Source organism: Sander vitreus, chromosome 4 (genome assembly GCF_031162955.1).
Source record: "Sander vitreus isolate 19-12246 chromosome 4, sanVit1, whole genome shotgun sequence".
Taxonomy (NCBI): Eukaryota; Metazoa; Chordata; class Actinopteri; order Perciformes; family Percidae; genus Sander; species Sander vitreus.
In genome coordinates, this window is record NC_135858.1 from 16,911,166 (window position 1) to 16,927,890 (window position 16,725).

Genomic DNA, 16,725 nt, shown 5'->3' on the forward strand with positions numbered 1-16,725 from the left:
TCAAGAGTAAATTCAGATAATTGAGAGTTAAAGAAAAGACACCATAGGGTTAATTTCCTCAGAGCTGCCACCCGGATGCAGTCATTCAAATGGGTCTGACAGCATCTGGTGTGCAGAGCCATTCAATCCTATTCTCATCCCTGCAAAGCCAAATAGACAGCTGAGAGAGCCAACCGCATCTATCATCTTGAAGCCATTAGACCAATTGCAGGGTGGCGTGGGAGGGAAGTCTCTGTTTGCAGCATCCCTGAAGCAGCCCCTGTTGTGTGAAATACAAGAAAGGGCAAGACAGGGGGAGGAAACGAGGACGCAACCCGGGAACGGCAAGGGGATCTTTTGGAGGCTGCCGGGATAGGGTAACTCTGATGTGTGGAGTCCATCTTCACAGAAAAATGGCTGTTTTGTCAATGTAAACAGCCTGTGCAGTACCTGCATTGCTAAAGGGGGAAGCAAAAGAGGAGGAGGGGCAGCCGCTGGAGGAAATGATGCCTCTTCCAATGAAATTTTCCCTTCTCTAGCTACCCCGGCCTGCCGCAGATCACCTCTGAAGTCATGCGTGTTGTATATTAAGGTAGGCTACGTATGCATCTCTAATCTGAGAGGAGGACACATGGAGTACTGTAGGACCTGGTCACGTTGGTAGGATTAGAAGCTCAGCTGTTTGAGCAGCACTAAAAATAACATGCTGTGTATCAGTAACGCAGTAATAAGACCATAACATAATTTAAACAACGAAGTCTTGCTTGTTGGAAGTGCAGGGGCTGTTAATTAGAAAACAGTAATGACTGAATCCAGCCTTTGGTTTTCATTGGTTGTTTGCTTCAGCTGCACATGTTCCTCATTAAGGGCACATAAGACAGATAGAATGCACTAAGGAGAGAGGAATGGATCTCTTAAAACTCACAATATATGTAAATCTTCAGGGTACATTGCTCTTCTCTCTTATGGGATGTGTACAGCGTATGTGTGTGGGTGGGGAGGTGCATGTACTGAGTTTTGAATGTAGTAGATATTTATGGAAGCTATGCGTCTGTGTGTGTGTGTGTGTGTGTGTGGGCCAACACATTTCCTCACAGTGCACGGTACAGTTTGAGCGGTTAGTATTCCTCTGTATTTTATCAAGTTTGTTATGCCACTTTTCTCCTGTGCCTTTGCTACCCACATCCTGCCCCAAAACACCTACCGCAACCCTGCTGGCACAATCAACCGTGGTTTGAATAAATGAAAGGCTGATGTGTGCTAAAATTCAAACTTTTACATTTTTTTCTTCTGCACAGAAGCAAATTCGAAATTATATTTTTGCATTTTGGCAGAAGAATAATCACTTCACCTGTATTGATGATCCCTACAATAACCCTTTGTTAATTATGTACTGTTTATCCTTTTGTTTCTAGTTTTTATCCTCCAGATCATTTGGCCAAAGCATCATTAATGCCTCTGCAGACCCCAAACCAGAGGGAAGACACCTGTGTTGACCATGAGATGCACTAGAGGCTGAGCGACACATCAACATCCACACAGAGATTGAAAATACATCCTTCAGTTGAAACTGTTACACCTGACCATGGCTGTGACTGCAGCTGAGACAACTACAAGTTTTCTCTCCACAACTGCCACGACCACCCCACTCCCCTTTCTCTCGACGAGCAAAAGCACCAGAGACAATGTCACCTCCAGAACGTCATTAATGACTGTTACTATAACAACAAACGAGACCAGCTTCAATGCCACCACATTTCCGAAGGCGGTGATCGAGGGCTCGGGAATGGGAATGGTGCTCGTACCCTTTGGCATCATCACTGTCATTGGCTTGGCAGTGGCAATTGTAAGGAATCATTTAGATGTTGTCCCTAAAATAGCATTTGAATCAATAGAAATTATATTTTCTCTGAATTAACTGGAATGTCTTGACCTCCTGGATTCTGTACCCAATATCATGTTTACATTTGTTTATATTTTGTCTTGAGACACATCATATGTAATCAATAGCACTGCTTGTTTGTCATTATATGTCTTTTCTCCATCCTAGATGCTGTATATTCGGAAACGGAAGCGGTAAGTAAGATGTTTTTTGCCACAACTAGCCTTAGTTTACGAAATTCCAATTAGTTTCAGTCATTCAACCAAGAATTTGCACCACTAAAACATATCAAGGACAAGGCAAGTCCTGCAGGTTATGTTGTGACCCTGTCTCGTAGAGGGGGTTGTCATGGGTGAGCAATAGCGGACTTGGACCCAAAAGTGCAGAGACGAGTAGGCAGTGGATTGTTTGAGGATTTAATAAAATAAACGGTGCAAACAACAAAGGGAGTCCTGAAACAAGCAGGCAGGCAAAACGAGTTCCAAAAAACTCTGCGAAAACTAAAGACATCAAAACCACAAGGAACGCAGCGACAGGGGGGGATGTAAACACACACTGATCTGACAACAGACAAAGAAAGCACAGAGACTAAATACACAAGGTAACGAGGGTAAAATGAGGGACTGGTGACTTGAGGGCTGAAGAACAGGTGGAACCCATCAGGGCAGGGCAGACAATCACAGAGGCGGGAAAAACAAGGCAGGAAGTAAAACAAGACATAACACAGTAAAAAACAGACAATACAAAGTAAAACAGAAAACTGAGGCCCTGTTTACACGTACATAGTTATTTTGAGAAACGGAGACATTTCTCTTCGTTTGTGCCCTTCGTTTACACGCAAATGGAGAATTCGCCTCTAAAAATGAGTCTTTCTAAAAACCTCCGGCCAGAATGGAGATTTTGGAAAACTTTGTTTGCACGTTTGCATGTAAACTGAGACAAACAGAGTTTTAGGCAGCCGAGGAAGAGAAGAGAGAGGAAGTGATTTGTTGCTGTTGTTGCTATTTTCGGGATTCTGATTGGCTAACATGGGCTTGAGCTTCTCGTTACACTGCCACCTACAGGTTTGGCATGCTCTTGACGGCGTTGACGGCATATATATATATATATATATATATATACACACACACACACACACACACACACACACACGGGTACATGTAAACAAACACTTTTCTGAAAACTGACAGCTGTGCACAATGTTATTTTTGAAAACGGAGAGGTTGAAATGTCTGTTTATGAAAATAGCCGGCCACGTGTAAACGTAGCACAAAGCAAGAAACATACACATGGATGAAACAGGGTAAAACACAACAGAGAATACAGGACAGTAAACAAGGAAGCAGGGAATAAATTAACACAATTAAACAGGAAAAACTACAACTGAAAACCACAACCATGACAGGGGGCCTGTGTCAAAATCTTATTTAAAAAGCTATATTTTAGTTTATTTTGTGTCCACAGCAAAGTACATATTGCTACACAAACTAACACAATTTATTCTATTATTGTATTATTCCATCATAAGAGTACTGAGACAACAGTGTACATACTTCCATAGGTGGAGGGTTAGTAGGGGCCAGCAAATTCTTGCCCATTTTTAACCAACTAGGTAATCCAGCATTTGCAACGAGGCATAATTTCTTCATGCTGACTGGTCTTCACCTCTAAACTCTTGTCATATAGGTTGGAGAAGCTGCGGCACCAGCTTATGCCCATGTACAACTTTGACCCGGCTGAAGAACAAGATGACCTGCTGGAACAGGAACTACTGGACCACGGCCGGGAAGGCAGCCTCACAGGTCCCAATGCAAAGGTAAGGTTCTCACAGGAACCACTGTATCTCCGCTGTCTTAACTAGAATGAAAGTGCTCCCATTCAGACCACAAGTGGTGAATGGTTTGATGACCACAAAAGCCATGACATCGTCAATTACAAAACACAAACTTTTATCAAAATGCTCCAGTATGGTGCATCGAAGCGATTCTTCTGGCGTGTTGTTGTTGTCGCATATGTTGTTATTTTTGATGTGCTTTATTTTAGGCTACTGCTACTGAGTTACTGAGCTACTCAGTTTATTTTGTTCCATTTATAGATGTAAATTTGTAACTGTCCATTTCTGGGGGGTTTTTGTCATAATTTATCTTTATTTTCTTTGATTTCTTCTAAGTTTTGACAATGACATAAGGCTAACAGGAAAACATGGTAAAGTATCACCTGAGTGTCTTTTGAACCATCTCTTTTAAACCTCTTTTTCCCCCACAATCCTCATTCTTTCATTATTTCAGTATCTCAAACAATAACCAGTAAGTTAAGATGTTGGTAATGTGTAATGTTTGTCATTTCATATAAACTAATATATATTAAAGTATGCTAACAGAGGACACAAACCAACACAAAGTCTTTACCTTTGAACCTACACCTATATTATTTTTCATCCTTTCCTTTGTGTTCCTTCAACTTAATACTTTAACATCACATTTTCCAGGGCCCACATGCACAAAAAGTATGAAAATCACCACCTTTTTTATTTTCAAATAATCAAATCTATCCATTCATGTGTTTAATACCATCGTATATTGAAGACTTCTAGTGGTAGAGAACATTCAGAGTGATGTGTTAAGAAGTATTGATAAAGACAAAATGATAAATGTAGTTTTATTAGTTTTGAAATGTTTTGTTCCGTAGCCAAACTTTCATAACATGAACGTAAGCTCACAGTCTCAAGCTCAAGGCCCACTTACTGGCTTTTTCCATAGCTTTCAACTAAATCTCACACGTGGCAACTGAAACAAACTGAACAAACGCCATTCATTGATGAAGTACATGAAATGCCGTTGAAAGCACGCAAAATAGCTAGAAAGTAGACCTTGGTTAAGATTATTTAGTCAAACCGTTGTTGAGCATTGCAAAACAAGATGTGTCCATCAGCACTACAATTAATTATCAACCAATTTTTAGAATGCAGGTTGGCATTTTTAATATACTGGTGAATTTATTACATACCCTAAACAGTTTGCATACTATGGTTTTAGTTTTAGTTAGGTTTAGTTTATGTGGCCTTAGATTCTAACACATTTTCTCTGGTTTCAGTAATCAGTCACACTCTAAATCTGTAGGTCGATTTAGCTGTTTTGATGGTCCTAAAATGAACAAAACAGAATGTCGCACTGGGGAAACTAGCTGTCATCACTATTTCTCACAATCCAAGGCTGGAGTTAATGTCACTAACAGTTTTATCTCCCATCCGTCCTGCTGCCCATCTCCTCTGCAGACTCTCACAACCTCCCAGGGGACCATGCAGAGGCCCAGTCGTCTGGTCTTCACAGATGTAGCCAAAGCTCTCAACGCTTGACAGCTCTCTTCCATTAGTTGATTCATCGATATACAGACTGTCTCTCAGGAAGGAAAGCAAAGGGACAACTGGACTATTTTTTGGAACAACTGGAGCTTTGGTGAACGTTTTCCTCACTACGACACAGTACCTGAAATGGGCGTGTTTTTCATCAACAACAACAAACAAACGTAGGGTGCATGTATGATAAGGGAGCATAATGGTAAGCTTCACATATATTCTTGCACTGTTGTGGCGCACAAATGCAGTGCAATGCACTATTCTTGAATCATGTTGTGTCATTGTTGTTAAAATGTTTGGTAGCTTGTCAGTGAAGTTCTTCTGAGTTCTTCAATATCTACTTCCATGTTTGATAAGAGAGTGTTATACTGATTTTGTGTTCTTTCGTCTCTGACAAGCTTGAACTCTGGATGTGTTACCATCTTTAAGTGAACTGTCCCTCTCCATTTAGTTTCTTCTTTATTGAGCAATGAAGGATTGTTTCCTTCTGCATACATTAAAACTATTGAAACCAATTTGAAAAAAGAGTGTTGTTGTACAAATCTATAACAAAAGAGTCGATAGGTGCGATATTTTATTAATACGCGATAAAGAAGCAGAATAACACAAATCACATGGTAAAGGATCATAACAAAAATATATATCACAGGTTTGTGAGTTGTATTAATGAAGTGGATGAGGACACATCAATAACATAACTACAAAATGGTGTTAAAAGTAAGGCATAAAGGATGATTTCTCAAGTTACACTTCAACTTTTCAATAGTTGAAAATGGATCAAGTACTGTATGTAACTATTTATCACTATCAGTAAGATCACAGAACAACGTTGTCCCCATATAGAGAGTAAATATCCAGACACAGCTTGTGTAAATAACAAACATTGACCCACCTGTAGTTCAATTAAGAGGCAACTTTCAGGCTGACTTCCATTCATTATGGTGAAATGAATGTAGGGAGATGAGATGAGTGGACTACAACAGTACTAGTTTGATAGTTATTTCAAGATTTCATGATGCACATCGCCTGGTCTGATGGAAAAGGTCAGATACAACAAACTAACTAACTCATTTCCTCAGAGATGTCCCAGGCTTGTTAGTTTTCAGAGGTAGTCCAGATGGCAAACAAAGTAAAGTCAATGCAATTGAACAAGAAAACATACCTGTATGTAAATGAATTAAGCTCCTCTGGCAGCAATTTAGTCAACAATGCTGAAATACAGTACATGAAAGTATTGGGATACAACATATCGTGGAGGAAACACTTGATACATGCAGTAAATAATGGGTGATATTCAAGTCATGTAATAAACAACTAGTAAGAGATATGTAGTTCATGTTGGATAAATGTCTACCACATATGATGACACAAGGAATGAATCTGAGGAGCTTGAAGTATTTGCAACAGGCTGTCTGTCAGTTTAAGTGCAACTATCCTGACCATCAATGTCTCAAAAACATTTTTGTGAAAACAGACTGGAGGCTGGAATCCTCTTTATTTAAAAAAAAATGTTCAAACAAAAGAATTTGGTAATCTACCAATAGTTTGTTAATGAGTTAACCTTAAAGTGTGGGTTTGTACACTATTTATACACAATTTTACACTATAATTCAACACAGTCAGAGAGTTTCCCGCCACAGCCTCATTTGGTCACTTGGTAGGAAGATGTTAATAAACACTTTTACTGAGTCAGTTTATAACTTATTTCTACTCGTGCTTCTATTACACTATTTTTGCATTTATTCTTCATACTACCTTTTAATAGCCAAATATGAAAGGAAGGAAGAACGTGGACCCTTTTCTCTCATAAATTGGTAAAACAAAGGGTTACTGATGCAGTGTTTAGTATTAACCACGTTTCCACAATTGATTCAGACATTGTCATACATAAGGTATCTGTGGTGCTGTTGTCTTGTTGTTGTTTCCCATATGGGGCATGTATTTCAGCACTGTGTGGTAATTTGCTGCCCTTCCTTTCAAATCACACAAATTAAGAGTGTCACACATACAATTTACAGTGTAAGAGTCAGAAAATAAATGAAGTAGTAAAAATGAGAAATGAGTAACAGGACCCCCCCCCCCCAAAAAAAAAGAAGACAAAAAAACAAGTATTTCATAAGGAACTACACCCTAAAAGAAAGTATTTTATCAAGTTGTTGTAAACTATTGGCTGCATTTTATTTCCCAGGAGAATAAACCAAGTCTCACTTCAGCTTTTAACAAATAGTCTTTTTTAAAATAAATGACACTGAGGCTTTTATCTATACACCCATAGTAAAAATCCTCTGCTGATTGTGTTTGTGTGTCTGTATGTAGGCCTGAAAACCCTTTGCCTTTCTGTGTTGTATATCTGCACATGAACGTGTGTGTGTGTGTGTGTGTGTGTGTGTGTGTGTGTGTGTGTGGTGTGTGTGGTGTGTGTGTGTGTGTGTGTGTGTATGTATATGTGTGTGTGTGTGTGTGTGTGTGTGTGTGTGTGTGTGTTGCTGAGGGAGTGGAGAGTTACTTTGTTGGAGATCGTTTGTGTTACTGAGGTAGTATGAGAGATTAAGAAGCTGAGGACAACTGAGGTTTAAATGAGGTCTTTGTGTCAAGGCATACTGGTAATGTCAAATACAGATCAGAAATGCACAACAAACACAGCACAATAATTACTGAGTAGACTGACAACATGTTCCTGAATAGCTTTGTACCTGAGGTTTCAATATGGTGTAAAAGCACTGTAATAGTAAAATCCTGAGTGTGGTAAAATGACACGTCAACACTGTTGTTGACTAAAGTATATATGAAGGGTTTCTTTCCAAAAATGAGACATCCATTTAAAACTTTGGGTGCTTTTTTTCTTGCTGCTGGTTGGAAGGAAAAAAACAAACATTGAGATTGTTAATCTGAACTGAACTCTTGCTCACATTGACAGTTGATCTAATGTAATTCTTTGCATTTTTTATTCTGAGCAAAGAACATAAGGTATTGGATATTTCATTTAGGAAGAAAACTCTTCACGTCTACTTTCATAATAACGACTTCAGCGCACCATGTTTATATTGTAACATTGCTAAAAATGTCACCGTCTTGCTCCCATTTCATGTGAGGATTCATGCCACTTGATTTAAAAACATGTTTAAATAAAACGGTTCAGGTTGGTTCCTTTAACCCCCCCCCCTTCTCTCATTTTAATCTGCAAGCCTGTCCATCAAGCAGGCATCCTTCACGCATTAGTTGGACATTTTGGTAAATATGCTTCTTTGCATTCTTGCCTGGAGTTAGATGAGAAGATTGATACAACAAAGAGCGTTTAGCTTAGCATAAAGACTGGAAACAAACAGAACCCACCTACCAGCACCTTTAAAACTCAAAAGGCACATGACCTCTGTAAACAGTAAACTAAAAATTTTTTGTTTTTCCACTTTGTGTATGGATCAAACAAATGAGATATAACTTGTTAATTAATGAGCTGAGCTTTAGAGGTGCTGGTACGTAGATTTTGTTACCTTTGGACAGAGCCAGGCTAACTATTTCCTCCTGTTTCCAGTTTTTGTGCTAAGCTAAGCTAACCAGCTGCTGACAATAGCTCTACCGCACACATGAGAGTGGTATCAATCTTCTAATGCAACTCTCGGCCGGAAAGTGAATAAGCGTATTGCCCAAAATGTCGAACTAGTCCCTTAAAAAAAAACATGTCCAAAGATCAAATTATTCAATGTTAAAACAGAGTTTGTTCACCAAACTCTTACAGTGAACCAATAAAACCAGGATACAGTATCAGGTCGGGAGAAGAAACCACTGCAATGATTTGTGTGTGTGTGTGTGTGTGTGTGTGTGTGTGTGTGTGTTTGTTTATGAATCCCAATCACAGATAGGAGCCAGACAGTATCCCTGTTTGTTTGAGGCCAAACCTTGAGGTAGGTAGAGAGGCATCCTATCTACTCCCCTTCCTCCTGCGCTGGAACCTGAGACGTTGAGGGCTCGAGCTGCGAGGGACCCTCCTCAGCCTCTTCTGAAGAGCCCTGGAACATTGGGGGGACAAAAACCACTGTCACTTTGTCTGTCATCGTCTAATCTCTTGCAGTCTAGTGACTCATTGTGCACAAGGTAATGAATCAATACTAGAAAGAGCACGAGAATACAAGAATGAGTGTTATAATTTCATTGAGCGATTGCGTGCGGGGAAGTAGGTCCAGCTGTCAGACCTAGAAATGTGATGAAGACGACGGTTATGTCAGGAAACCAAGAAGACAGAGGAAGAGAACAGTTAGATCAGGTTTCCCCTCTCTACATTGACTCATTCTTCCCCTTCGTGTGCGTGCGTCTGAAAAAAGGGAGTCTGTCTCAACAGTTTCAGTTCTTGAAGCATCTTGGCAAACTGCTCAGAGGAGATGATGCGATAAGGCAGACGAGGGGCATCAAGAAAACTGCCCGCTTTGGTGACAACTGTTTGATTTTTGTTTGAAAAACGAACTGTGTGTCTAAAAGAACCAACGTTTCTCAGAAACTCTGGGCATACTTTCACCAAAACTGGATGTCACAAAAGGATGTTTTGAGGTATGTATATATATATATATATATATATTCAGCACCGCCATCTGTGCATTTTTCCAAGAACTCCTCATATCCTCATGAAGTCAGTTTACGTAAAGCGCAGGAACATGTGCATTGGTTGTTTGCTATTTACGTCAAATGTGCCGAAGCAACAGCAATTTAACAGTATTATATTTGTCTCATAACACATAGTGTACTAGATTCAAAGATCTATTTCTCACAAACACAATAAGTATGTACTAAGTTGGAATGTGGCGTGCTCCTAAGATTGTGCTCAAGACTAGTGTAATAAAAAATGTGGATTACGACAAAAATATAAATACATACAAAATAGTTACATGTGCATACGTCACATGTGAATATATGCCATGTACAGGGCAGTGCAAAGGATTTGCTGTAGACAATGTACAAGCTGGAGGATGCACAGAGGTCAGAGGAAAGCAGCTTTTTCTTAAGTCTGTGTGGGGTTTGTGGTTGTGGAGGCGTTTGCCAGAGCATGGAACCTGGAATAGTTTAGACTAGTATGATTTTGGGTGAGTGAGTCTAAAAATAATTCGGACAACGTATATGAATGTAATAGCATAAACGCAGTTGCCAGTTTACTTCACCTAGCTTAAATTATTGCATTGTAATACAGCAACCTGGTAGCTAAGATGAGGAATGTATGTCATCACCCTCTCTCTTCATGTTTCTTGTCTTGTTAGAAATACCTCTCAGTATAATGAACTGCATGAGTCTTAGCTAGGTATATCTAATAAACTGGTAACTGAGTGTATATCAAAGGATAGAGTGGTCCGAAGGCCATGGTTTGTTGGCTGCAGCACCACTATAATAGGTTCAAAGGGCTTTTGAATGTAGTTTAGTTTTGATGTACATAAGCCCTGTGCTAAACAAGCATAAGATATTCATGAATAGTTAAATGAGATCACACGTCCCTTATCATGATTGTGACTGATATTAGTCAAAAGGTAAAATGTGTGACACGAACTGAGATTTCTGTTCAACTGAAGGTTGCATTTCTCCATTCACAAACTCTCAAAGTGACTTCAGCTTCAGTTTGATGTAATGACTATTAGTGACCAATTAAAAAAAAATAATAATAATAATTTGGTAAATCTGCAGTGGAAGACTATTAAATTGAGGAGGGCACATGTTCAGAGGCTAAACGGATTTAATGCTTTGTAATGATTTAAAGATTCTGCAACAAACCGCTGCTCATTATAAGACATTTCAACCAACTCACTCACAATAGGTTTTCTGTTGAGGGAATCTGCGGTTCAAAGTGCTACATCGGAACAAAACTCGACCACCCTACAACCTTTTAAAGATTTGGTTTTCCTCACCTGCTGCTCTTCAGCTACTTGAACTACTTTCTGGGGCTGTGGAAAGAGAGGAAACAGAATGAATTAACCATGAAAGAAAGGCCGCCCTGTGTCGAACTGTAAAGCTCCAGCAGACATCCGAGGCTTTGGACACCATGATGTCTCTAACTGTCAACAATTGCTCCATACCCATTTCCTTGGTCGCCCACGTGGTCGTTTCTCCCCAACGGGCTCCACTTTCTAAGAAAGAACAAATTAATGGTTAAAAGGAGGTTTCAACAGTCTTGTCACACAGCACTGATCATTAACTAAGATTAAGGGCTTATACGTTTTTATTTGAGTATTGTACATTTTTAAGACTTTGTGAGCAGAACAAACAGAACTGCAACAAAACTACACTCTTTAGTGATAAACAGGGACGGAAATATCTTTCTTCTCAGTCAAATCATCCCTTGAAATGTCAACATGTGCAGTGCCTGCAGAGCTGTATATGTCATAAAATCCTTGCACACGCAACAGCGTTTACTGTGTGTCAGAGTAAAATGATTTTAAACACTCGGATAGTAAAATATCAACATCTAAGTGCGCATATTTATGGCATATTTGCTTTCATATCTGACTGTTCTGAGAAATGTTCAATTTTCCCAAATTTCAAAACACAAACAATTGATTTGTGTGATTGGCATGTCTAATTACAGGCTCATATGTGTTGCTCTGCTTTGGTGTAACAAGTTCAGTGGTCTCCAGAAATAGCGATGAAGCTAAAAAAAAAAAGAAAAAGATTTGTGTCTTTCCCAACAAAACAAAATACACGTTAAAAAAAAAGAGTGTGGTAAAAGGTTTCACATATGTATAAAAAGACTAGTTGATTTACAGTGTTATACATCAACTACATGCTACAAGCAAACTGGAAAACTGCCAGCAGGGGTAGTACAACAACTTATTCTCCTGATACAAGAAAATCCTCAAACTTTAACTTTAAGAGAAGATTTAGCAAAACTACAATGGGTATCTTAATTTTTTGTATACTAACAAATTCTTCAATAACAATGCAAACAGCAATGTTGCTGATAATGATATATCTGAGTGCATGTTTGCACAGGTGTACAGTAAATTCTTATTTGAACAGCTGTCATTAAAAAACGATGGCACACAAAATGCCAGTAAACCCTTTTAAAACACCCTGTAAGCTTTTTAAAATCACACAAATACACAAAAAGAGACAAGTGTATTTGTCAGTGAGCTTTTAGGATACAAGTGCATTTAGAAATGCTTTCTTTTTATTGATTGGAAATTAGATCCAATTGGTAAGAATGATCTTGATCATTGTCACTTTAAGCACACTGGCGGAAAAAGTATCCTTTAAGTAAAAGTAGTAATACAACGATGTACAAATACTCAAATAGAAAGTTCTGCCATCAATTGTAAGATGTTGTGTGTTACTGGTTTCTTTTTTCAGGAGCCACAAAGATCAAGGTTGTTTTGACTAAAGTAAGAAGTGAAGATACATAAAAATGTACTAAAGATAATTTCTTTCTTTAAAGATATAGTGTGTAGTTTCTCTCTCCCCCATGAGGAATTCTAAGTAATGACAACAACACTGTCAGCGTGTCCACATGATACAAGCCTCCCGTGATCGCGCAAAGCCCCCACCCATCCTCCACGCAGTTGCTAGTAGCCAAGGAGGACACGGAGGATTAAAAAATCATGATGGACTCGTCAGAAGAGGTAATCTTAAAAGAGGTTATCTTTGCTCGAGTTTCTGCGCGGGAAAGTCGCCAGACGCCACAATCTTCTGAACATAGCCATACTGAGAAATACAGAGAGAGTTGTGTGGAGCCGATAGTCTTAATTAGCTTTGTAACAGCTCATTTGGCAATGGCTTGAATGTAATGGACGTACTAAGATTATTTAGTACTTAGTACTATACTGCAGACACAAGGTGTGACAATTCTGAAATTAAAGTTCAATAAAGATCCTCTGATCAGTTTCAACCTTCAGTGCAGTTCTGGGGCCTTTGTTCTTGCTGCCTTTCGGTCGTCCTCTCGGTCGCTTTGGAGTTGGTGGTCCAACAGGCTCCTGCAGAGAAATGTGGAGCCATAACTAACCAGTGAAAAACATTTCTTTGAATGAGCTGTTCTCTACAGCCAGAAAACAGACACATCATTAACTATCTTTGTCTTTCAGAATGACCTTTTAATTAGATACTTCACCCTCCTGGTTTTCAAGGTTTCTATATAAAAAAATATGGGATTCTTTTAACCAAAATTGCCCAAAAATAACAGGCTGTGATTATCAATCAAACTACATTTCTCTCATCCTAACTATTAGTCAAGATTATTCATAATTACTGTTTTTTTTTTAACTCAAATATTAGGTATAATTTAATATGAATTAGGTTTATTGACCATTAAATCCAAAAATAAGTGTAAAACTAGTGGTAATAAGTTGGAATGAAGTTGGCTAAAAAGACGTTATAGTTTATACTTCATATGTGCAAAACAGATACAACAGACAGACAACACAAGGGGTAATGTTGATCAAATTGATCTTTGAAGACGGAAGTCCTACCTGCTGCTGTTTCCGTGGCCGACCCCTGCCTCTGCGCTGAGGCTCAGGAGGTGACTGGGCAGTGCTCGGCTGGGGAGACGGCTCTTTGGTCCCACTGTTACTCATGCCTGCGTCTGTCCACCTGCTTCAAAGAGTGAGGGCATCAAAGCCTGGAGGAGCAGCCTCGAGGGCTTAAAGAGGAGAAGACCTGAGTATCATGAGCTGGAGATGTGAGCTAAGAAACATGAAGAAAAAAAGTGCTACTTTTGATTAAAGGAATCATCTTTGAAGAATCTGGGATAATCAGCTTTATTATACCATTTCAAATCTTATTTCTTTTTGCACAATTACCACAGTGACTTTCAATCAGTGCTTAATATCACTGAAAGGATCATTCAGAATCACACAGGATCCTTTTCCAAGAGCGAGCGTGGGAACTGCTTATGCATAAGCCTTGGCACCAGGTTCATCGGAACACAAACAGGGGTCTGGCAGACGCAGGGAAACATGAGAGTGGTGTCCAGCGACTAAAAGTAGCACAGATATTCACAACTCAATCTACCATCCAAAATCTGCATTTGCTCTACTGTACGCTGCCTTTCCATCTGCCCTCTGTGAGGTATTTCTCAATGGGGTTGTGCATGTTGTAGGGGTGCTGATGCTGCGACAACTTTTACTCTAAAACTTGTGCGAATGAGACACAAATAGAACTACTAAATGCAAAATCTTAATGGAAAGAATCACGACAACATGAAAAACTATTGACAATTTTTTTTAGCCTACAGTGAACTTTAGAGCTGCAATTTTTAGTCGATTAGTCGATCAGTCAATCGGCAGAAAATTAATATGCAACTAGGCTACTTTGATTATTGATTTAACAATTTCAGACATTTTCAAGCAAAAATGTCAAACTTTCTGTGGCTTCTCAGTTTTGATGATTTGCTGCTTTTGACTTATAGTAAACTGAATAACAAGGTTTTGGACTGTAGGTCACAAAAAAGACATCATCTTGGGCTTTAGACAATTTAGATGGACATTTGTCACAATTTTCTGACATTTTTACATACCATTTAAATAATTGATTTAACAAGAAAATGTCTTAATCTGTCAATAATTCCGTAAATTATCATTTGTCTATCAACAGAATGTCAGAAAATAGTGCCCCATAAGCACAGTATATTCAGGTTCCTATCACGTAAGACAAAGAAAGGCAGCAAATCCTTACATTTGAGAATCTGGGACTAGGGAACAGTTGGCATTTTGTGCTTGAAAATGACTGAAACGATTAATCAATTAACAAATAGTGGTCTGATTAATAGCCCTCCCATGTTGATGTAAACAACAGTGTGCCTTTATAACATCATATATCTGGTAACTTCCGAAAAAGTAGCCAAATATAATATTTAGGCTACTTTTTATTAAGAGAGTAAACCACAAATGTCAACTCTAAACTGGCTGTTGGTAATGTAGCCTCATGTCCCAAGGTAGTCGTTTACCATAAGGTCTAGCTCTGTAAAGAATGTGCCAAAAACTAATTGCCAACACAGCCTATCAAAACGGCCGCACTGAAGCAGGAAGTCGGTGTCATTTGAGAAATCTACGTCCTCGTTGAAAAGATTTAAAGCCAAACGAGACGCACAACGTCGTTTCGTCGCTATTAAACTGATTTCCCGAGCAACACAACAAGCGTCCTGCAGTTCTTTTGCAGCGGCAGACCGTCCGCTTCTGTGTTTGGCAGTCAAGTACTGGGACTGAATGTACTTTTTGCATATGGGCGGCAATTGCAACCATAAAAACACATTCTTTTACAGCCTTTAGAGAAGGTGCGCAACGCGCTCGTGCAGCGAGCCCGTGAGTTCAAACCTTCCCGACTTTGGGTTGACTAACTGGCACATGTTTACGCCATACAGTCGAGACCGTCAGTGTTTTAAGTCTGCTCTCACTACACAACATCCCCCTTCTCCCATCACTTGCGCAATCGATCTTTAATGTGTTGGGTTTTGCAGTGATAACAGGTCCACCGAAGTGGACGAACCGAAGAGCTGCAAAAACTTTGTACCAAGAAGGACAAAGGCGAGGAACACAGGTGCAAAAGCTCTCATATCAAACCAGCCATGAACACACAAACACACACACATAGGCTACATACATTCAGGCTATAGGCTCCATGTTCAGCCTGAGTGCTCCTGTTCGTGCAGGCAGCGCCAAATGCAACAATGAGAGCCGAGAGAGTTGAACTTACCTTGAGACGGTTTGCAGTTTTACCTGGAAGTTCACACAATCAGCTCACTTTGTGCTCCTGCACAACTATGAAAATCCTAGTGTATCGACCGTCTCATTGGTTGGATTGAAATTGTAAACTCTCTCTCTCTCTCTCTCTCTCTCTCTCTCTCTCTCTCTCTCTCTCTCTCTCTCTCTCACGCACACACACATTCCCTCTCTCTCCTCCTCTAATCGGAAATGTGTGTGTGATCCCCCCCAGACGTCCAGTCACGAATACCCCAGTTGCAGTATAATTGGGGGTTGTAGCTGAGCAGTATGCATTGCATACTTTCTCTATTAAAGCATGTTTCAAGAGGGAAAGAGGGAAGGAGGGTTGAAACAGAGGACCCCGCCCCGAAAAGTTCACCGGACCACCCACTTGAGAGAAGGAAAGAGAGAGAGACGGGCATCAGACAGGAGGGTAGAGTATGGTTCCGGGGTTCCCAAAGTGGAGTCCGGGGGCTGGGAAGTTCCCCACAGACGGGAAGAAAAAGGTTCAGTATAAATTCTGGTGAGATCAGACTGTCTAGACTGTTTTGAGCAGAGGTTTCTCTCTCTCTCTCTCTCTCTCTCTCTCTCTCTCTCTCTCTCTCTCTCTCTCTCTCTCTCTCTCTCTCTCTCTCTGTTAGATCCCCAGCTACAGTGTTAAGATATATTATTCTGTGATAAATAAGGGGTTTCTGAGAACAAAGTCTGCAAGAGCAGCCGTCTGATGTACATTTTTTTTTTTTGGGGGGGAATTGACCCCAGTTTTGTTCATTTAATCATGTGCTGCATGCAAACTCATTAAGTGTGAGCAGTAAACAAACAGATGTGACAGATATGTGAGCAAAAGG

At 39.7% G+C, this 16,725-nt stretch overlaps 2 protein-coding genes across 6 annotated transcripts; one reads left to right on the forward strand and one right to left on the reverse strand.

Annotated features, from left to right (window-relative positions):
- The first annotated feature begins 208 nt into the window (after nucleotides 1-208).
- Nucleotides 209-5,526, forward strand: c4h3orf18 (chromosome 4 C3orf18 homolog). Of its 2 annotated transcripts, none has more exons than XM_078248738.1 (5): nucleotides 209-571; nucleotides 1,395-1,825; nucleotides 2,030-2,055; nucleotides 3,548-3,677; nucleotides 5,136-5,526. In XM_078248738.1, exons 2-5 carry the CDS (start codon nucleotides 1,565-1,567, stop codon nucleotides 5,214-5,216), a joined length of 498 nt encoding a protein of 165 aa, XP_078104864.1. In that variant the 5' UTR covers nucleotides 209-571; nucleotides 1,395-1,564; the 3' UTR covers nucleotides 5,217-5,526. The 2 variants fall into 2 exon arrangements, with proteins under 2 accessions (XP_078104864.1, XP_078104865.1); XM_078248739.1 differs by having other exon boundaries at nucleotides 559-639.
- Nucleotides 5,527-5,776: 250 nt separating this feature from the next.
- On the reverse strand, nucleotides 5,777-16,175 carry LOC144516984 (uncharacterized). Of its 4 annotated transcripts, none has more exons than XM_078248743.1 (6): nucleotides 15,870-16,175; nucleotides 13,649-13,769; nucleotides 13,073-13,156; nucleotides 11,267-11,317; nucleotides 11,099-11,134; nucleotides 5,777-9,223 (listed from the first exon to the last, which is right to left on the reverse strand). In XM_078248743.1, exons 2-6 carry the CDS (start codon nucleotides 13,751-13,753, stop codon nucleotides 9,140-9,142), a joined length of 360 nt encoding a protein of 119 aa, XP_078104869.1. In that variant the 5' UTR covers nucleotides 13,754-13,769; nucleotides 15,870-16,175; the 3' UTR covers nucleotides 5,777-9,139. The 4 variants fall into 4 exon arrangements, with proteins under 4 accessions (XP_078104869.1, XP_078104868.1, XP_078104867.1 ...); XM_078248742.1 differs by having other exon boundaries at nucleotides 13,649-13,772; XM_078248741.1 differs by having other exon boundaries at nucleotides 13,649-13,818.
- Nucleotides 16,176-16,725: the final 550 nt, after the last annotated feature.